At 34.9% G+C, this 22,899-nt stretch overlaps 1 protein-coding gene across 1 annotated transcript in view; it reads right to left on the bottom strand.

Moving 5' to 3' along the window:
* CADM2 (cell adhesion molecule 2) overlaps nucleotides 1-22,899 on the bottom strand; it is a gene marked incomplete at both ends in the record, with an annotated part of 618,340 nt that overhangs the window by 200,488 nt on the left and 394,953 nt on the right. The window contains one exon of the mRNA XM_080612961.1: nucleotides 3,228-3,254. Coding sequence (XP_080469087.1) covers nucleotides 3,228-3,254 — 27 coding nt within the window. The remainder of the gene's footprint in view (nucleotides 1-3,227; nucleotides 3,255-22,899) is intronic.

Here is a 22,899-nt window from a genome sequence, read left to right as displayed (position 1 = left end):
ACAGGGAGCTTCACATCATAGAAGTGAAAATGTAGAGCACAGAACTCCAGCCCTCAATTAATCACATTTCAATGAAGACACTCAGCCTCTCTCTTTCACCTGCTGACTGAAAATTGACACATCATTAGCAGCTCTGGTAAGAGCATTGAGCCTGAAAACCACCGTTAACTGCTGCCAGAAGATATCTCCAACAATATTGTCACCAAAATGTCAGGACAGACCTTCTTAAGAGATCAAGAGGTCTTCAAACTAGTGCTTTGATTGAGGAAATGCTCATTTATAGAACTCAAGTCAAACAAATCTCATCTGGTGCGTTAAGGAAGAGTTCTTAAAATATTCTTCTACTGAGACACCTCTAGTCAGATAGTCAGATTTTTGGATGGCAATCTCTGGTTTCTGTTTCATTAAATTCAGTTCTACAAATAACAATTTTCATGTTTAATATTACCCCTTACTCTTCCAAATTCTTTTGAATTAGACTCTTGGAAATGACACAAGTATTCTGTCCAGAATATGAGTGCCCTGTAGCATCATCTGCCTAAGATAGTCCAAAGCAAGATCCTTCCTTCTGCGCAGAACCGAAGTATTTACCCTTTCTGAAGGCCACCAATATTTTTGATGCCATTTCTTCTAGGTAATTGAAAGCATAAAAAAGAAATAAACCCATGGTAAAATGAAGCAATGATAGCACTAATCTAACCTGGCGCTCTGGAATCTCTGACCCTTGAGGTACCCCGATTTGACTGGAAGCTCCGAGCAACCAGATCTAAGTGGGCCTTGCACAGTGGCTAGGTCCTGCTGACCTGCAGACAAGATGATCTTGTAACCTAAACTGATCCTAAGTGCCACAAATTTAGGGTAACTAGAGTCCAGCAGTTGCTTTACACCACTTGACAGAAACAGCCTTTAACAAAGTCTGAGAAAATGCTGAAGGAAAGAGCATTGAATGCAATGTTTGTGAAGAAGGGCTCTAATGTTTTGCTTACAGACAATCCCACAAGGAGGGATAGAGAAGTTAGAGACCAGCAGGAATTTTCTCATGCTAACAAAGAAGGAACAAAATTTCAAGACAGGTGGTCCAATAGAATGCCACCTACTGATGTGTTCTGGAACCCCCAGAATTCAGGGCAGGCATGGGCATCAACTTCACCTTGCTGAAAATACAAGCACAAATTCCCAAATTTCAGAAAGCAGAGACAAAGATCCATAAATAGGAGCACAGACATAAGAGTTCTGGATTTCAGGGAGATAATCTCCAAACAAGAAACTCCTCCTGCAACAAAGCATTCCCTTAGTTGTTAGCTGCTGCATTCCAATGCCGTATTAGGCAACTGCTTGCCAGCTAAGTGTTATACTTCAAAAGGAGGAACATATCCTTCTTTACTGCTTAGACAGAGGAATTTGAAAAGCAGTAAGATATCAGCTTCTTTATGTCTTCCACCACAGGAGATAACAAGATGGGCTCTATTCTTTTGGCGAAAGTTGGAACTATCGCAGGAGTGCATTCATTGTGGATATTGGGTACCTCTATCACAGGGCTGTTCAGCACCAAAAGAAAAGCTGATCGACTCTTGACAGCACTGAGCAATTTACTGAGCAAGAGAATTCCACACATAGATACAGATATGAGATTCCACAGCTAGAGATTATGAGATTTTCTCTTGTCACAGTGTCAACCCCTGTTTACTATATATAGTTTCACCTGTTTATTCAATATGCATGTGTACTTCTGAATTAAGAGTGTGCTAACGTTCACAGATGAGTGGGGTCTATGAGTAATTCTGACTCATTCTATAATTGCTGTGCCTCCAGGGCAGTTTATGTTTGAATGGCAATATATGGGTACATGAACTAATCACTGAATATTGATGAAATTGTGTTTATTTGTACTTCCCTGGATGTGTTGGTTTTGTTTGGGTTTTTTCTTGATTATAAAGGTCTTAAACTCCTGACCATTGTTACACAGCATCACAGGCGAATACATGACAGTACAGAAAAGAGTAAAGCAAGCTTCATAGCATGCATAGACAAACATGTGAATTCGACGTTATCCACTCCCCTTGTTCATCCAATGCATGCAAAATTTCTGAGAAAAAGATCTTAAAAAAAGCCATGCAGGGGCGAAAAAACCCCTAAGCTGTATTTTAATTATTATTCGCATACACAAACACCATCAGCCGGCTGTGTTTTTTTGATTATTATTATTGTTCTACATCTTCAAGCTAGACAATGTATATAGTTGAGCTTCACAAAATGAGTTTTAACTTCCAAATTACATGGAAGCAAGCATAAATATTTGCCTTAAAATCTGATGTTTAATTATCAAAAACCTCAACTTTTTCTACCAGAAATATTAGATAAGTTTGAATAAAATACATCTTTTCAGGATTTTCTATTAAAATATAAGTTCATGTAGATACACATGCATACATATGCATATATATATATACATATATATATATATGTATATATATATGCAAGTAAAAATACACCCTTCAGGTTACATTTGCTGCATCACTGCTTTGTTGAAATTCAGGAAATGGTCTAAAGCACACCTGACCTTACATGATTAGTTCTGAATGGTTTACTTCTTTGTCACACTGATTTGTGACAATCACCTTGCTGCTCTGAAGTCGTAAATCTCTGTAGAGATTACAGCATGCCTTTATATATATATATTGGCATGCTATCAGAAACAGTAATGATTATTTTTATACTACCATGAGAAGATGGGAAGTACTTAGGAGACACTTATATTCATTGTTCTCTGTTCAGATATTTATGACTGTCTGGCGATAAAAAAATATAAATTATATTCACATATTTATGAGCATTTTTATGTAATACCTTCATTTCTATTAAAAGGCCATCAATATCCCCGCATTAATATAATGCATCTCAGAAATGTAACTACAGTGCACTTAGTTTTATCTTTTTCCCTAAAACCTTCCTGAATCAAAACAGTGAAAAAAATCAGTATGAGTAGTGATGATTGATAAACAATGAAAATAGTCTGCTTTTAGGGGCAATTACAAAAATCTTATAATAGATTATGGTATAATAGATCTTATCTATTATAATAGATATTATAATAGATCTTATCTATTATACCATACGATTTAAAAATATCTTTCTCTGTTTAGAGAGGCAGAAAAAAAAACTTGTGATGAAATATGTGGGCTGCAGAACCATGCAATGCAAACTGAAGAGTGCAGGCAGAAACTCACCTCTAGATTTGCTCTTTGTAGCAGCCACTGGAAGCAAGGAAAAGATTGCACAAGAAGAGAACAAAGATAGATTAGACAGAAGTTTGAGCAAGTAAGAATACAGAGAAACTTTATCACTATTGATTCAAAGCTAAGAAACACAGTTTCTAGGATTATTTGGCCTATTTGAGACACTGCAGTACTATGAGATAGTTCAGATCTACGATTCTGTCAGACGACCTGCGTGGAGAACTTAGAAAAATGTATCACAAAATTCACTGAAAAAGCATGGGAAGGAGTACAGAAAAATCATGGACCATTAATCACAAGGAGGGGAGAACACATTAGTGAATTCTAAAGCTTACAGCACAATTTGCCAAAAGTACATTCCTAAATCTTATGTCATTCCCTTGCTCCTATTTCTTGAAACATCATTCGCCTGTGAAACTGATGTAAACAAACACTGGTTAAACTGCAGCTACTCCAATTATTTATAATCTATGTTACATGATCATTGGTTTTATTCATTGAAACCTCTATCTTCAGATTGTTCTTGCACCATGCAAGCAAAAGGAGCAGAAAATATTTCAAGTGATCAGTGTTCAAACTCAGAGAAAAAGGGGCAGACACTACAGTCTTCCTTCAGTCTCCTGACACAACACAGTTTCATACTGTTAGTTCTAAAGGCACAATGGGGTCACAAAAATGACAACAGGAGCTCAAAAATTTCTGCTGCCAACTGCCCTACTGCGAAAATCAACAGAACTATGATTTTCTGTTTTCTGAGGTTCATGGATAATGCTGCTGATACACAAGAATAATCAGAAACCAAAATGAAAATGGAATCACTGTTAACTGTAAATTACACCAAATATGCTATCCACAACTCTCTCAACTCTCAAATGCACTCTGAAAAGGCTTTCATTCAAGAGCATCTTCACGGGGAAAAAAAAAAAAGGCAACAAAAAACCCCAACCAACCAACCAAAAAACTCAGAAAAACATGATTTCTCTTCTGCTGGCCCTTGCAAGGCAGAACTACATTAACAATTCAAAGGCAGCTACACTGTGACCAAAAGACAGATAAAAACAAAAAGAAGACCAAATCCCCTTTCTCTCTTTGCTGCTTTTGTTCACATCTAAAACTTTTAAGTTGGCTTTTTATCTTGTCTTTTTCTCTCTTCCTCTCCCCCCCCTACCTCCCAATGTCTGATCAGTCTTTACCAAGACAAGTAAGGAAATCATGGCAGTGAAGGCCAAGTTGCCATATATGAAGACAGTGCTGAAGAAAAAAAATCAAATTTTAACTTTACAAGCATATTTTACAATGTCAGTTCTCAAAGGTTTTTCCTTTTTATTTTTTTTTTATAAATTCATTTCTTAACTGATCCCTCCCCTGCTTCCAGATGCACCATTCTGCATTGCCACCATTCTCCTGCAGTTAAAATAAACCAAGACAAATCAGTCCCATGATGCCTGAAATCAGCATTCCAAGAAACAGCTCTGCTTTGGGGAGGCACAACAAATGCATATGCTTCGGCAGAACTCCTTCCATAAGGCCATTTAACAAGACATATTTACTCACAAAATAGCCAGTAAATCTTACATGCACTAAGAATTACTCTCGTAGTAAACAAAATTAATGGTGCCATTCTAATTTTATAGTAAGTGAACAGTTTCTCCTTCATGCAAATATATGCTGATAATGAATGCACTGAGTTCATCAACCTGTTCTTTTTTTTTTTTGCTTCCACTTCTTTTTCAGTCCTGAGAATTACATCTACATGAACCCCAAGCCAGAATAATCACTTAACAGAGGTCTGGAGGACCTGACACACACACATTAATTTAAAAGCAATAGGAGACTTTATATTCACATTAATAATTCAGAATAAAACCATATAGATATAAAATATGTATATGAAAATTATATATGTACTTCAATAGTTCAGAATATATATACATGCATATGTAATTTATGTGTCTGGGTACACATATACATGCATAGTAATCTACGTGCATGGTTACATATATACATGTATATTAAAAGAATCCAACCATTCTATTATTAGACAGCTTTATCTTGAAGCATGACATAGAGATTTATTACCTATCATGTATCAGTAAATAAAGAAGACATATAAATAAGGTTGTAAATTATAATTGAAAGTAGGACAGGTTACTAAGCTTGTTACACCAATTATACCTCTCAGCAAATCCACTAATAGAGGACTAGATGACAGTAACCTTCTTAAAAATGTCATGTTTGATACTTGTAAGTTCTTCCACTGGCAGCATGGTCCAATTACAAGTCAATTTTTAAAGTTCAAACTGCACAACAGCCAAATTAGCTGAAAATGGTCTTTCAAAATGTAATTCTGCCTACCGAAGGGAACTGTTTCCATCAACAACTCATTCTTCTGATGGAGGAAAAATTCCCTCTTTTTACCATCGAGTTCTTTTTCCAAAGGTGAAAGAATTTTTCTCTCTTCTCTCTTACTTTCCTCATCACTGTGCACAGAGAAGACGATTTTCAGCCTACATCCAGTAGGTTTGAAAATTTGTATCCACCTCCTCTTATTACTACATGAAAAGTAATAGCAGGAGACAAAGATAGATAAATGTTTCAAATGAGAATCATCAAGACCTAAATTCAGCAGATGGAGGCTGATCTCTTGGTTAGAACCAGGTATGGGATAACTCATCTTTTTATGCCACCAAAGTCAGTGACAAAAGACCTGTGGGTTTCAACAAGCAACATTATTGTCAAAGGATCTCCACCTGCTTTACGTCTTCAGCAAGTCAGTTGAATGCTTTGCTTTTCACATAACACATTCACTTTTTCCCCATTAGACTTCATTGCTTGCTGAGTAAAGAGACCACCTCTTTAAGGCAGCGAGTCTCCCACTTCTCAAAGTAGTATATCAGCAGGATGCTGTTTTGAAATTTCTGCAGTACAACTATAATAGATCAGGACTGGCCAGTAATAATTTATGGGTTCAGTGTGACCTAAAACGTGGAATTCACTGTATTTGGCTGGCATTTACTTTATGTGGCTAAATTAATAAGCCAATCAGGAAACAGATAAAAAGAAAAGACAGTAACATCTGGTATATCCCCATGTTCAGGGGTTTCTTTAAAAACCAGAACATATTTTCAATGGTGTATTTCTTTAGGTACTCTGCTTTGTCTTTTTTAGGAAATTGGTTTTTTATATGGAGGTAATACTACAGAAAAGTGTGAACAGTGAATTCTACCTTTGCTGGAATTTAAGGAAGATTTTAAGGACCAGAAAAGAAAGACAAATAAAATGGGAGGAAAGGCCATATCCTCAGAAGTCAGGATTAAAAGCGTGACAAAGCTACTACATTTCTAGGTTAAGACCAAGGGGAAAAAAAAACAACAAACAAAACTGTTCTATTAATAGTTAGCTCTATCAAGATTAAACAATATTTTATTTTCTGAAGGCTCTTCTAGTCACAGTGTATGCAAAACAAAATGACTGGCTACTAAGGAAAGATCCAGGAGTGAGGGGATCACAAGGCAGCAAGACACTGAGGTCAGATATCTTAAGAAGTCCACTCTGAAGGACCAGGAAAGGAGAGGAAAATGGTGCCAAGTCCTGAATCATGGCAATTATTTTTCACAGAACTAACTTTTTAAGGCATTTTGAAATCAGAAATGCATTTCTGCTGTAGCTGTGCTGCTGAAACAATGTTTTTAAAAATCACTGCCCGAATGTAAAAAGGTAGATTCGAATTTTAAAACCCCTAACATACCCTTCCTCTCAAATATCAATAATGCATTGTGCTTTATTTTTCTGTAATATATCTTTCTGACTTCTTGCTTTCTGTATGCCAACAATTGTTAAATTACGTTCTTTGATAAATGGTGGCTACAAGTTGTTCAATATTTTCTCCACACTCAGCTGTCTCAATGCTGTTCAATTTTGTGGACATTTTTAGACAGATTTGATACAGCATTTATTTTATTTTTCTCTTATATGTGATTTATTATTCAATTTGTGCTTTTTTGTCTTTGGAAAAAACCACATCCTTCCTGTAACTTCAATAGCTCAATAAAAATAAAAAAGGGAGAAAAGTATTTCCTCAGATACTCAGATTACGCAACCTTTTATTTCAGAAAATGAGAAGAAAGAAAAAAGTAAAAGGTTTGAGGTCAGAGTCTTGCTCTCATTTCATCTATTACGTATACTACGAATGCAGGTAGAGTTAAAAACAGTACAATATCTAACTGTTATAATGACTAAATAGCTCTTTTTAAGAAATAAAACAAGATGAAAGGCACACTCATAAAGCACACTGAATTGATTTTCTCCTGAATACAGTAGCTTACAGTTCTGGCAAAACTGAAGGTCCTCTCATCTTCAATAAAAAAATATAAGCTATCATCAGTCTATAGAATGGACATACTTATTCAACTGTAGTTTTATTCCAATCTTAAAACCTTTTGCGATCATGGAACATTAAAAATTATCAGAGGATCAGCCTACATTAAAAACCACCAAACTAAACAACAAACTGACCACCCCTTCCCAAGACCCCAACAACAAAATACAGATTTCAAATTTCAGAAGAAAAGAATTTGTTTTTACACTATTTCAATTCAGAATTTTCTTTTTAGGTTGATGATAACTGCATTTTATTTTTTAATTCATTTGGATAAACAGATGGATTATCACTAGTCATTTAGGTCACCTAAATACCAGCTCTGATTCTCTGACTGGAAAAGCTCCTCTCTGTGACAGAAGGCTTAGCAGGACCATTTTCTCTAGAGAATAATGCAAATTATTATGCTCTCAGAGACTAAGAGACCCATTCACCAGTGTATTCTGTAATGCAGGATGCTTCACTGCCTCCTTTTCAACAACAGTATTTCCAAAGCCACTGAAGGAGACAGAAACGACCATCACCTGAAATTCTTGGTGGGATTTTGACTTCCCTGAAATCAGGAAGACATTGCTGCCTAGTCCTGAAGAGTGGCCAACAATGACAGAAAAACATGGGACCTTAGGAGTTCTTTCAGATCAGGATACATTTTAAAAAACTATAAATAACAACACCTCATGGCTAAATCCAGTTACTTCTGATTTTGTCCTCTCATTTGATTGCCTATATTGACATGCCTTTGCATTTTATAGTACATATTCTTCCCAATACAAAACTTCTGCACACTCTTTCATGCAGATTTCTAAAATACCAGTTAGTGACATTTGCAGATGTAATCAGAATGCACATACTGCTAGATAAGTCTTCCTCTATTTATATAACCATTAAAGATCTGTGCACTTATGCCTATGTAATTATATGGAATTAAAACACATAACCGTCTATTATTTATTCTATCTTTGCATCATTCTATCCACAACACAAGTTTGTAAGATGACATCAGGTAATTTCCCTCAGAAATAAATACATTTTGCTTACTAAACTCATTGATCAGCCTTTGAAAATACAAGAACCTTTTTGGTTCTGACAAGTTAGTAAGTTTTTCCCCTCAGGGTTTAAGAGAAAAAGTACAAGTGAACTGGTGTGCAAAAACATATGGGGATTTGCAATGACAAAAAAAAACAAAAACATTTTATTGCAACTATACCATTAAATGTATATAAAATATGATACTTACTGGATATATGCTATATACTAGGGAGGACGGATGTATATAGTGTTTTACAATCATTTTTCCTCTTAGAACATCAAATATATTCTTGAATGTGCAAGGCAAAAGGGGACAAAAGTACAAATTTGGAAGGGTTATGAAGTGGTCAACTTCTTTATTCCCTGGGTTTGATGCAGCAGGAATTATGTTTGGATCTTTCGCTACAGATTGCCTAACGTATTGTCCCCTTGGGTGACAGGGACTCCAAAAGCACTCCCTTTACTCTAAAAGGTAATTTGGTTTACTGCACACCTGTCCTCTAAATGGCAAATTGTTTTCTTAACATACAACCTAACCATCATACGTAGGAGACTAACCCAATTACTTAACCCTTCTCATACCTTCCATGAATATAAACAGCAACAGAATATATGCACCTTCAATTAACATTTTGCAGTCTTGAAGACTTATTCTCTTCTTTGCCTAAACAATCACCTTCTTCCACTTTCTTAATGTATGTTTTCCAGCTTCCTCTTTATTGTCCTTCCTTTCTTCCCCACCCCCTGGATTTTCAACAATTTATCTACAATCAGACAAGATACCCAGCTGAAGTGGCACTAGTGCAAAATGGAATAATTATTACCAAAGCCTTTCATCTATCTCTTTGTCTGTCCACTCCAAAATAGCACTTGGCTGTAATAGAACATCATCACATTGTGTTCATGCCCACAATGATCCCTTTGTTCTCCTCTTCATATTGGAGTACACCCACCTATTGGCCATTTTACTTTCACATATTTATTTTATCCTTTTTCAATACAGGACTTCCCCCTTCTCTTTAAAAGACTCTTTTGCTTTAAAGTTACTTCCCCCATTTATTGAGGTTATCTTGAATAATAACACGCCCCTCCAATTCCATTAATATATACTATTTTGACTCTCAATCCATAAAGTACAAATCTGTCTTGAAGCTACACATTGTACTGCATTCTCTGTATCTGCTATTCTACTAGAAGAATATAATTATTCTTGACAGCAGTAGCAGACATTCAAATCCAAAGCTAAAAAGGTCATAAAGGACTTGATTTTCTATATTCAGCCCACAGTTACCACAAAAATCCCCAAACCATAAATAAGCAACCTGTTGTTAAGCAATACCAAAACTAATCCAAATATAAGAGGTCCTTTCCACACACTATAAAATCTGTAGGCAAGCCAGATATAAATGACATAAACTAATGTGCAGACCCAATTGGCAACACACTACTGTATACTACTGCATCTAAGAAACTTACAAACTGACCATACATCCCGGGCAGTAATATTCAAGTCTTCTGATACTAAATGACAAACAAATTCAAACCAGCAGCTGCTGTATGTTTACTGTGCTCTGTGAGAAAAAATAATGCTTAAGGAAGCTGCTTTTAAAGCAGACTTTTCTGTATAGGATGCATCAACTCGAGAAACTCTATTACATTTGATTTTACCTGGTGAAACTTTGAAAGGCAATGAGATGAAGTAGCACAGGTTACAACATTTGTACAATAATCTCCCCCCACAAACACACACACTGTGCTAGACTTCAATGTCAGGTAATGACAGAATATTTTATGGTGTTTGGAATCTTTTCTTTCCAACCCAATAGAATATAGATTTGTAGAATAGTAATTACTGAACCTAGATAATGAGAAGCAATCCATATACTGAAATGGAAAAGCTAAAATGACTGTAAGCATCTTTTAAACTTCCTAATATACTGCTAAACACATTAAATATTTTAAAAGTGCAACTGGATTATTGCATGAAATGACTTTATTATGAGATACTAATCACAAAATATTGAAGAACATGCAACTCCATATTCTTTCTGAAAAGTAGACTATAAATATAGTAATTTTGTTCTCGATACTCATTATAACTGGCATGACGGAGATCAGCAGAAGCCTATTATAATCTAAACATCACTAGAGTTCAGGATTCCAGCTGTAGCTGATTCACATTAGCAGCTGGAAATGCATAATAGTATATTACTGTATAGTGAAACTATAAGACGAGTATAATCATGCCCTAAAGGCTCTTCTTAAAGACATCCAGATAAGATGATTTGCCTGTCCCAAAGTGCCAACTTTATGCATACTATAATGCAGTTGGACATGTAACTTTTACAAGTGATGCAAGTTGCAGGTAAGGAATTTCACCATAAGCTGGGTTTCCATAAAGCATCAGATAAATTCCACTTGCAAATAAATAATATAGTTTATGAACAACTGTAACTAAATCTTTTATATTTGATTTTATCAAGGTAAGAGAATGTTTTAAGATCTATAAGAACAACTCCAAAGTAGTAGAATGAACACCTCCATAAGGCTGTAGCGTGGTTACGTCAGGCAGAGATACAAATACTCAGTTTGCTCTCAGATCTTTTACAGTTACTTCAAAACTTACACCAAATATTTGAAAAGCTTTGATATTCATTTAGCACATCAGACAAATTTTCAGAATTGTTCATCATGAAAAACATGTACACACTTGCTCATCCAGTTTCTGTGTTTTAAGTCAGGTCTCAGAAAAAATAGAAAGGAAAAAATTCTAGTTGCATACACCTAGTAAACTGCTTAGGCACAAACTGGCTGTCATCACATAACTTAAGCACAATCAGTTGTAAGCAGTGAGCTTTTGTTTCTTCTCATGTCTACAGATCAATGCATACAGAACACCTGAAACCTTGCTTTGCTCATTTTGCTCAGCCCCAGAACCACCTGTGACACACACGTCTGGTGTCAGTTGTTTGGGTTTGTTTGGTTTTGTTTTAAATGTATATGCTATTCTATATTATTACAAATAGACATTTTCTGAGTCTAGTATGCTTATATACATAATTTCCCACTCGCAGTCCACAGCTCTGATAACCCACAAAGCTTTAAGAGTTCTTGTATTTGGAAATAAGGCCTTATACAAACAGCAAGAAATCAGAAACATTGTAATCAAGAGCAAGGACTTATGTAGGCAGACAAACAGCTACGGTTCTCCTTCTGTTACCTCTCCATACAACTAATTCATCTAGTATAAATCCTAAGAAGGTTTTGAGAAGGCAACTGGCTTTTATCGTATGGTTACTTTTCCAATAATTAATTTATTCTTTTTTTAGTATCACAGCCCATAGGATCTCTGTACAAAACGTGTTACTTCAGATGGAGAATAGATCATATGTATTAAATGCTTTCTTAATAAGGTGGAAGTATGTATTAATGGCCACTGAAATAGCAATTTAAGATGTGGAAACAAGCACACATTTTAAAGGATACAGATTTAAAACCTTGTACAGAAAAGTAAGATTTATTTCTTTTTTACACCCCAAACATTATCAATTTAGGCTTTTCCAGAGATTAGAAAAAACCCTGGGTAACTAACAAGACTAATAGAAAAATACCCAACATAATAAGTTAAGTACAGAGCTCAAATCGATAGGATTTTCACAAGTTTAAATAGATGTCAGTATATATGTTCTAAATATAAGCTCTTCCTCAGCTGGAGAATGGGAATTACAGATGTGACTTTTCAGGGATGATTTATTCAGCCATTAAAAATTCCACACAGAATTTTATTCATCAACACTTGCAATCATTGTGGTTGTCATGTCAAGAAGAAACACTGGAAAACTTTTCCCCTTGTCATGATGTGATACATTATTGCCATTTCTCTTGAGATCTAGAGAGTAGGTTTCAATATCACAGAACATGATGACTCCTTTGGAACTAGTGATGCTTACAGGGTAATTTAGAGACATTAAAATACCTTCACAATTGAGGGGCTATATATAATATTCCTGAAAATGGCTTTTTCTATGTGATTATAATTATTTGGCAAAATTTATTGTAACTAGGAATGGATCATCTTGTTGTACACTTTAATATACATTCATTTCTGAAGAGTAGCGAAACATTTTTCAGCTATTTTTCATCAAAGCAAACTAAAAATCTTTAAACTTATCTATAATCACAGTATAACAAGATAATTCATCTCTTTATGATAAAAATGGTGAAGATGTAATACCAAATCAACTATGACATTTTGTTAAGACCCCGTAAGAACAAAACAAAACTTATGTCAAAGTAGTCCTAACCACGCTCAAATGACAGTTTCAAATACATACTTGGTCAATTGTTCTCAGAAAGAAGGTAGGAAGAACGTGGTTTTCCATATGAATTACTTATTGCATCTGCACCCAGCCTGGAGGATGGGCATCATTAATGTAAACTTTCAACTTGATCGTCTTGCTATTAGTGAAGTAAGATGAGAAACTAATTCTTGCCTTCTGTTTTTTCTTCACCTGATGTACTGCCATTTTTTCTACCAGGTCAGGAAACATGGGTAAACTCTAAGAAACAAAACCCAACTAACAGTGCATACCATAGAGTCAAATATTTGAACTCTGGGTAATTTACAATCTGCTATTCATAATCATACAGATAATAAGGCTAACAGCTGTCTTCTTTATATCTGGCTTTACAAGAAAGGACTCCACTTCAGTGCTGAAAATCAGTAAGACTCATTACCAGTCCATTTTGTCAGCCAGTATCCCTAACTAATGCTGCTGAGGTGTAAAATTGTCTTAAGAGGCAAGACTTACTGAGCAAGACTTTATTTTCATAGCTTCAGTGAGCTATGTAAATGAGAAATTATTTTTATAGGGGTGCACTGTACAGAGATAGATTTCATCTTTACTATAGATCTTTCTGACCTCACACTATCTTTCATTGCATGTCTGAAATTATACTTGACTATATGCATTAAATTAACGATTAGTCATTAAAAAAAATTTTGTTTCCTGTGTATAGTTCTAATATCCTGCTATGGTTTTAAATTTATGTGTAGAGTATACAAATTAATGCAGTAAAAGTTGTCAGCTATTCTCGAACTTTCTCACAGTTATGAGAACTACAGCTGAAAATTCACAAATTCAAACAATTCACAATTTCTGACTTAAGATTTTGTACCCAACCCTCACCCTCTTCTTGTATAAAGAAATGCAACCTGGTTTTATATTCGTTTTTAATAGTTTTATTGTTATTTTAATAGATTTTTTTTAGATGAGACTGGAGAAATGAATATGCACAATCTACAAGCATATGCCTGAATAGTCAGAATTTGAAAACTCACAAAACAGCCATTAGGTTTTTCAGGCAGAAAGGAAAGTAGTATTAAATTCAGAATTTAAAACACTGCCAAAGAAGCTTAGAAAACCCTATAAAAAGTTGAGAAGAAGCTATAGTTGTTTCAAATACGATACTCTTAATATTGATCTAACCCCCAATTTTCTTTGGTCTGAGCATTAAAAACATTTCTATTCCTTCTTTAATTATATTGTTACTCTACAGAAATCTTAGGCAAGATTTATTTAACAATTGGTCTATGTTTACAGTGGCTATCAGCAGTACTGGCTCTCCGCATCACTCTCAGGTTACTATATGCAATAATATGCCTGATGTACAGATATTTAAAAAGCTGGAAGCACTGTCTGTAAGGGAATGTATAATCTGTAAGCTTTTTACAGCAAATAAAAAAAAAATAAATTGAAAAAAAGGTGAGTTCTAACACCAGGAACTAAGCTGATGGGCTGAAAAGCTCTGCTTAGGTGGCCAGCAATTAACATTAGAAAATTCAATTGATATTTAAACCCCTCTTTATGCTGCATTTAATCTAAGTTAATTTCAAAAGTAGTGGCTCACAGCTTGCCAGTCTAACAAGAACATTCACAGACTGCTGACATATGTTGTTTATGTGGTTGTCAGAGCTTTGCTACGTGCTGGGGCCTTTCATCATGTGCCTTTCACTCTTGTCTTTGGATGTACAGACATTGGCCATACCTCCAAAACAGACCGGATGAGTTTCATGAACTGCTCAGTTCTGTCTATGACTCATCAGAAAACATCTTTACCAGGGTGCGTGTACACAGCCCGATTATAATCAGCGTATGCACCCAGCAAGCAGACACACTAAGGATGGTAACACCGTCCAGTGTAGAGATAGCATTGGATGAGAGCTTCTGAGTGAGTGGCAGAAATAACCAAAGAGAGAAAACCAGCATTCTGCAAGTTATTCCACTTTGGTGAAATGAAAATGAAAAGACTGAATTGTTGTTACTTGTAGGTTGCACAAGATCTTTAAAAACTGAGTCCCAGAGATATACAAGTTAATATATTAAGATGACTTAAAAATAATAGATTACAAAAGAAAAAAAATTCAAAGTCAACATGAAAAACTAAAAGCCAGGGAAGTAAAAAAAAAGACGAAAACAGAGAGAAAAGGAAAAAGCCAACATTAAGTGAGGAGAAAGGAAGATTGAATTTAAAGATTCAGATCAGAACCAAATGCATATGAGACATACTAACTGTTACAGAAGTGTCAAAATTTCAAACCCCAGTCATCTGTATTTTCAGGACTGCAATATTGAGAAAGTAGTTCTAAAGTGATAGGACATACCATATATAAAGTGATAGGCTAAGACTTTACAATAACTGTAAATGAATATGTAACATAGTAACATTACAGGAATTACTTCCTTTCTATCATTACAACGTTACAATATATAACATCCATTATTGTATTTTATACAAGAATATTTAAAGCAATATATGTGTGAGAAGTATACATGAATGACCATACTATAATATATATAAAAATGTGTGTCTATACGTCATAACTGCCTTTTACATAAGGCGTTTTGGTACATTTGAATGAGAAGTGAACTCAAGTTAATGTGCACAGTCAATTGACACTGAAAGATGAGAACACTTTCATGGAATACTTTTGGGAAAATTACTTTAGGAAATGAAAGAAACTAAGCACAGTTAAAGTGACTGTTTACAGAAAATGATGTAATTCTTTGGGTAAACCTCTTAATTATGACTTCTGAAGTAAAATATTCCTCCTCCTCCTGCAATGAAAAGAAGTCTTATAGTAAAGAAACTACTTGTGAATATTGTACATTTCTGAACTGTACAACAACTGCATGTTGAATCTTTATAGTATTTTGATTCATAATGTGAGTTTTATGACATCCTGGAAGAACATACACCAGGCAAATAATTACCCAAGCTATTCCTCAATAATGCAAACTGAAACCCTTCTGAAAGAAAAAAAGGAAAAAAGAAAAAAACCAAACACTAAACCATCATGCCAGGCATATAGACAAACTACTGTTGGGAATTACTAACTCATTCCTTCACATCTCTGGCACCTTCCAGACACATTTATTGCACAATTACAATGAGCTAAACAAGTATACAAGCCTTTTTATGGCAGAATAGTGCTTATATATAGTGTTTAGCTTCAATCATTAATGGAAATAGAGGAAATGTTTTGAAACATCACCCATTTGTAGCAAAACCATCATACAATAAAGGATTCTGAGCAAAAGAACTCGAAAATGGAGGTGGCACTGCTATTGCTGTTTTGCTGTCAGAGCACAGCCAAAAGAGATTTGTAGTTCAGTGAATGAGCGGCACAACCAACTCCAAACTCCAGCTGTGTACATGTGCTCTGTGAGATCCAGCCAGGTCCCTAGCAGCTAACTGGGTAGCTCACCAAATTATAAGGACACACTCTTGCCTTGCCCACCTCTTGGAGGTGTGTTTCTATTGGAGCACACCAAAGCAGGCAGTAATAACAAAGGCATTCCCATTCTTACCCTAGGAAACCAAAGAAATCTTTCTGGGCTATTCCTGAGAAGTTCATACATGCAACTCTTTCATATTCCGCACAACTCTTGCAATTAGAGTAAGTTTGCACATGCAGTTGTTCACAGCATAAATAGAAACTGGCAATACAACCATGACTACTCCTCCTGAAAAACCTCATAAGCCCTCGCTTCAAAGAGATTTATGAATAATGGGAACTAAATAATTCACAGCATTGCAGATGCCAGTCCAAATAGCCTCTTCCTTTTTAAGGTTTCAGTTTGTAGATGTGTGATCAAAAGCCTTCATCAGTCATGATAGTGGCATTTGTACTCAGTCCAAACAAACCGTATTTGCATCTGAATGCTTTTCATTGAAATGAAAGATATAATATGCAAGCCAAGTTCCAACTAAAAGGCATTTTATGCTATTTAAATTCAGTCAAATTAAAGGCTGAATGCAAACTGAAAGGTCTACTCTCAGAACAGTAATTTGACACATCATAAATAAGACACATTTTTTTGTTAGAGTACCTCAGCACTTGTCTGAAAATTCTACACAGCATCTTAACAGTGCTGCCTCTTGAGGAATAATAAAGTCCTGCATATAAAGCAATAAAGTAAATAGAAACTTAACACACTCCCACCAGTGCTAAACATGCAAAACCAAGTAGGCAAGAGTAGTTGTTCTGTGAAGGAAGCATTAACCTGAAGAACTTGCTACTACATTTTTGAGCAAATACATTTCGTACATTGAATTCTCACCCTGTTTCATTAATCCTGCTTATTAGCAAGGTAAGGATCATTCTTTGCCCCATCATTGCTCAGCTTTACTACTGTATTTAAAAGTACCACAAACAGTCCCTCAAAAAATCACAAAGGAAAGAAACCAGTCCATATAGATCTCAATTATTAAATGTGGAAATAGTCACAGGAATTTCATCTTGGCAAGAGAAAAAGCAGTAGGATCAGATTAAAATTCTTGTTCTTGCTAAAAGGAAATAAATACAACTTTCACTGTAGGGTAAAAGTAAGGTTAACATTAATTTTAAAAAAGACTATTAAGAGCCTAAATTACCCTTTTTCTTATGAACCTTAGTGGGGATAAACAAGATAATTCTTTTTTAATTGTCATGGGGATTTTGAGGTTTCATGGAGGTTCACTATACATGAGGTACAGTACAATGATCCAAATGATCTTTACATTCATTCATATATAATCTATTTAAATAATGCATGATTTTCAGGTACTGCAGATTTTGACATGGAAAGAGTTTCTATGAATACACAGTAAGAAAGAGGAATGAACTCCAGAAAGCAGGCTACTCAACAGTATGAAGGTACACACTTCTCAGTAAAACAGCAGGGAATGGCTTGTGGCAGACTAGCACAACATGGCACCCACATTGTGAATGCTAATGAGAAAAGCCAAGGAATAATGCTGGAGCATCATAGATCGGAAGATGACACTGATGAGAGCAGATGTAGAAAAATGATTATCAACTTCAGACCCCTAGAGCAGTGTGAATAAAATCGCATCTTGTGTTCTGGGAAATAAAACAGGCAACTTGGATAGAAATAAAGACAGCCTTTAATTATCTAAAAGTAAATTGTGGGCAGCTCATGATAATTCAGAAGTGGCGTTATTATAGACCCACAATGCATAATTCAGAAATCAGTTTGTTCAAAAACATCAACAGCTGGGTTTAATAATAGATACAATGAATCAGAAATGAAGAAAAGCTTGAGACAGAAGATTATTGAGCAATTCCAATCACATTATTAGATTTACAACTAAACAATGGCAAAGAACCTGTATGTTAGAATTATTTAAATAAAGGAAAACAATAATTTGGATTGATGTGCTGCAAGAATGTCAAAAACTTTTACAGAGCTATTATGTCTAATTGTGTTCCAGAGATGTTTGGTTATGCTTTTACAATAGTAAAAGGTAACTTTACCATTCCTTCCTCCTTTTATTTCTCAAACAAAATAAATGCTGTGTTGACACAAGTCCAAAATATGATCTGCATGAAAAAAATGCTTTAATGCTAAAAAAGGTTTTAATTGCACAGTGCTGCATTTTGGTATTTCTATTCATGTTCAGTAAGATCTCCTTCTGCAAACTCTCTCATTGTTTTTATAATTCCCATGGCATATTATGCTTAAATTCCATTATATTTGGGCTAGCCTGGGAAGAGCACAATCAGATTATCAGATGATTAAAGCCATTTCCACTGGCAAAGCAAAAATAGTGGCTAAGTTTAGTTAGAATGATTGGGCATTTTATTAACAGAATTATAAAATTAAACTTCATACAACACTTGTTGAATTTTACATATAAAAAGTAAATATGGAAAACAAATACTGTAATATCTTGTTCTGCAGACAACAGAAATGAACATTTTTAAGTTTTTTTTTCTTTACTTTCCTTTAAGGGAGGAGAACAAGGCTGTATTGCTTGGGCAAATCTCAGCAACCTTATATCCTTCTAGTTAACCAGCCAACCAGTAATTTCTGTAGCTGTAATTAAACTTTTAAAAAACAGTTTCCTATACATACAGCTTAGCTTTCAACTGCCATCTTGGTTGAATTGGAAAGTGAGGTTCTGTAAACTGGCAAATAATAATGAGGTGAACAACAAACATAAGCATTCTAAATAAATGCATCAGGTCTGCCTAACAGAATAGATTAACAAAAGCTATAAAAATCCCTAAACTGGGTTTGATGATGTTTATTGTCCTGAAGCCAAAGGATATATCAAGAGAGGTTTAGCACTGTGACACACTAGACAGATGAAAGATAATTAGTTCTCAGTGAACACGAACTAAACAATGTTAAGAGACTTTCTGTTTTTAGGCCCCTCTATAATACATCTCTCAGAATCCCACTTTTCTATAGTGGCCTTGTACTACATCCAAATCAGATGAGGTGAATAGATTACCATTTGTGACATCATTAAAAGCTGTCCTTTACTCATCCAAAGGAATAATCAGAAAATAAGATGCCTTTTCCAAATTACTCCAGAACAAAGTCTCCCACTAAATATTACCACTTCTACAGACATTGAGGTGTTAACAGCACCTGGCTGACAAGTCCAAGGCAAGGGCTTGGTTCTTCTCTCATTTCACTAGGAGGTCTGGTCTACACTTGACCAGCCGCGGTGAACCTTTGGTTCTGCTGTCAGCACATTCATGCCAGAACAAGGTAATTGCAAAGCCTTCCTGGAGAATCACATAAATACTTAGTTAAACTGTCAACCAGCAGATTAACAGCAAAATATATTTTCCTATATGCAGTTATTTTAGTACTGACATCCAGTAAGAATGAAAGTAGCTCCAGGATGAAAAGAAAAGCATTGAAAAGATGGTGGTTTGTGGTACAGTTTCTGAGACTTACACATCAGTTTAAGAATTTATTTTGTTCCACCATCCTTCTCTGTCCTGCTTTCCCCCACAATAGAAGTACAGATATGGAAAGAGACTACCATGGTATTGTCTTTGGTTAACCATTAATTTGGCAAGTTGTAACTCTTAACAATACTTTCAAGAAGGAAAACTGAACAGCTGGTACAGTCAGTATTTTGTTTACCAAGCAACAATGAGCATCGAGTACTGTATGCTGAACATTGTATAAAACTATGATTTTGAATTAGATTCTCTTCATGAAACAAAACAACAAACCAACCAGATAGAAAAGGAATGCTGACAGTCAGATCTGCGTTAAGCAACCAACCAGAAAGTAATGGAAATATAGATATTTGGGCTCTGAATCAACTTACGGCAAACATACAAGTGCTAAAATTGTATTTGTCTCAATACTTTTGTATTCTTCATTTCTAATATAGGAACTGGGAATAGAAGTATCACTTGCTCAGAGGCAACATTGCATAACCCTTCATCATATGTCAGATAGTTCCAAAGATATTTTCATAACCAAGTCAAAACTCATTTCTATACCATAAATCTAAATAAGCTGAACTATGCAATATACAAATGAAGTATGTCTTAATAACAGACCAGCAGAAAACTGTTGGGGACAATGAACAAATCCCTCTACAATGACACGTATGAAATATACATGCATCCACTGAAAGTTAACATTTAACATTCAACATAGTCGTTCCTTCTATGATTCAGAAATTTTGCTTCAATGACAAAAGTTTTTTAGTCCTTTTTTTTCGTCTTCTAAGTAAAAATGAAGTCTTTCCCATTGACTTTATAGGGCTTTCATTCAGAATTGTGATCTGACATTCAAAGAGAGAGGAAGAGGAAGGAAAAGGTTTTGGCCTGTGCAGGAGGACCAGTATTTAGCTTGCAATTGAAAAAAGTATTTTTAGCAAAAGGTGTGCAAAAAATGATGCAGGCTGGCTGACGGGGAAAAAAAAAAAAGATATCTAACATCCACTGAATATGACAGGGATATTTCTATTGACTTTAGTAGGCAATGAATCAAGCAATAATTATACGATTTAGATTAGTGAAAGAAAATAATAGTGATTTAGGAAAAATAAATGGAAAAAAAATTGAAACAGCCCTAGAATGATCAGTATAATCGGACACCAACCTTGGCTAGATGAAATTGTATTTTTCAGCATCCTCTAATACAGCTAATTATCAGTAGTCACATGTACATATTATTATATACTTATCAGCTAACATGAATGATTATTGTACAAAGTAAATAATTCATAAAATAAATTAACCAAGAAATTTTATTTGAGACAGTATGCACAATAAGTAAAAACAATTTCTTCCAAGACTCTCTACCTAGGCAAAGTGGTAACTCATACGATAACACACAGGAATCAGTATGCAACCAATACTGTCACAGCAAACAGCTACCTCTTGAAGTTAATCAAGAAAAACAAGAAAAGTAAGAAAAACAAATCCAAAACCATACCATATCTTAAGGAGCAGACCAAGCATCCATATGATGGTTTGGCTCTTAACAGATATTATATGCATTTGATCTCTTGTTCACATCAGTATGTTAAGAACCAGTTCACCTAAAAGGGAGCTTCCAGGAAGTTGATCACTGGCTGTCAATGCCATGAGTTCATTCCCAGAACTGTCACATGCCATTTCACACTTTCACCCTAAAATTTAGTGATGTATTGAGAAGCAGCATGAAGCTTTCCCAGGGAATTACATTCCTAAAAGTTGTGTAGTTCATTCAAGTACAGAAAACTATTTTTTGATTCTAGATTTTTGAAAGAAGCCAGCCACCTGCCACTGAGGAATACAGGGTCTTTTATACATATATAATTATATGCAAGACAGATGAAGGTCCTCTTCAAGCTTAATGAAAGGTTGAGTGCACAAAAACTGTATTAGTCCATGAAAAAACTGCATTAACAATAATCCCAGGTAATTTAAAAACATGAAGTGCAGAGCACTGGAGAAGACATTAAGGACATAAAAGTATAATGGAAATGAAGAGAATTAAATACCAGAGAATAATCATCTTGACATGATACAGTTTTTAACATTAAGCCTTTTATACTAGAACTGTAAAATTTCAGAAAGGCATATAGATTTATTTAGACCATAATCACATTTTGAATTAAGTGGCCATAAATCTAGAGTAAATGTTCCTGTCCCTTGTCCATTCCCCTACCCCCTACTCACTTTTATGTCAGGATCACTACATTTTCCAACTATGGCGAGAGTCAGATGAAGGAACTGATGCATTTTACACCAATTTCTATGCATTGCTTTATTCTGGATTCACTTGTGTTTTGGACTCAGTTTTCTTTGTGGCTCAAGTTACAACCTACATTCCTTCACCATATGCAGCTATAGCTGTTTTATACTACACTTGCATACCTCACACCTTTAATCTGAAATTATTACATAACATGCACTACAGTTAATATCAGGAACACTGGATAACTATTGGATATAATCTATACCTTGTCTCACATACAGAAATTAATACTAACATGAGAAAGAAAAATAGCACACAACTTGAAAGTTTCAGCATCTGCAAATAGGAGATATTTAAGATAAAAGTTAATTCACTCTGGATTTGCTAAATTTAAAGCTTTCTCTTTAGAAGAATGTACTTTTAACATATCATAAATATACTATCAGTAATAGAATTAATTAAGATGGATCATAAGATTACCAACATTACATATTTGATTTTGGACTGAAGTTGTCCAAAAGGAAGTAAAGACTTGGGGGATGTATGATAGGAGATAGCCCATTTACTACATGTAAGCACTCAATTTAATTTACAAACTGGGAAAAAGTATTAATAAAATAACAAAGGGAAAACTATCCCATTTCTTTTGAACTTTATTCCCTGAGTGTGAAAAACCTGTTTCTATGAAATGATACTAAACTTTCAACTGCAAAAAGGAGCCACATTTCCAAGGCAGTGTTTAATTAAT

Source organism: Psittacula echo, assembly GCF_963264785.1.
Source record: "Psittacula echo genome assembly, chromosome: 3".
In the NCBI taxonomy this organism is placed as follows: domain Eukaryota; kingdom Metazoa; phylum Chordata; class Aves; order Psittaciformes; family Psittacidae; genus Psittacula; species Psittacula echo.
The sequence above is the reverse complement of the archived record's forward strand: the minus strand, read 5'-3'. Positions and strand labels throughout refer to the sequence as shown.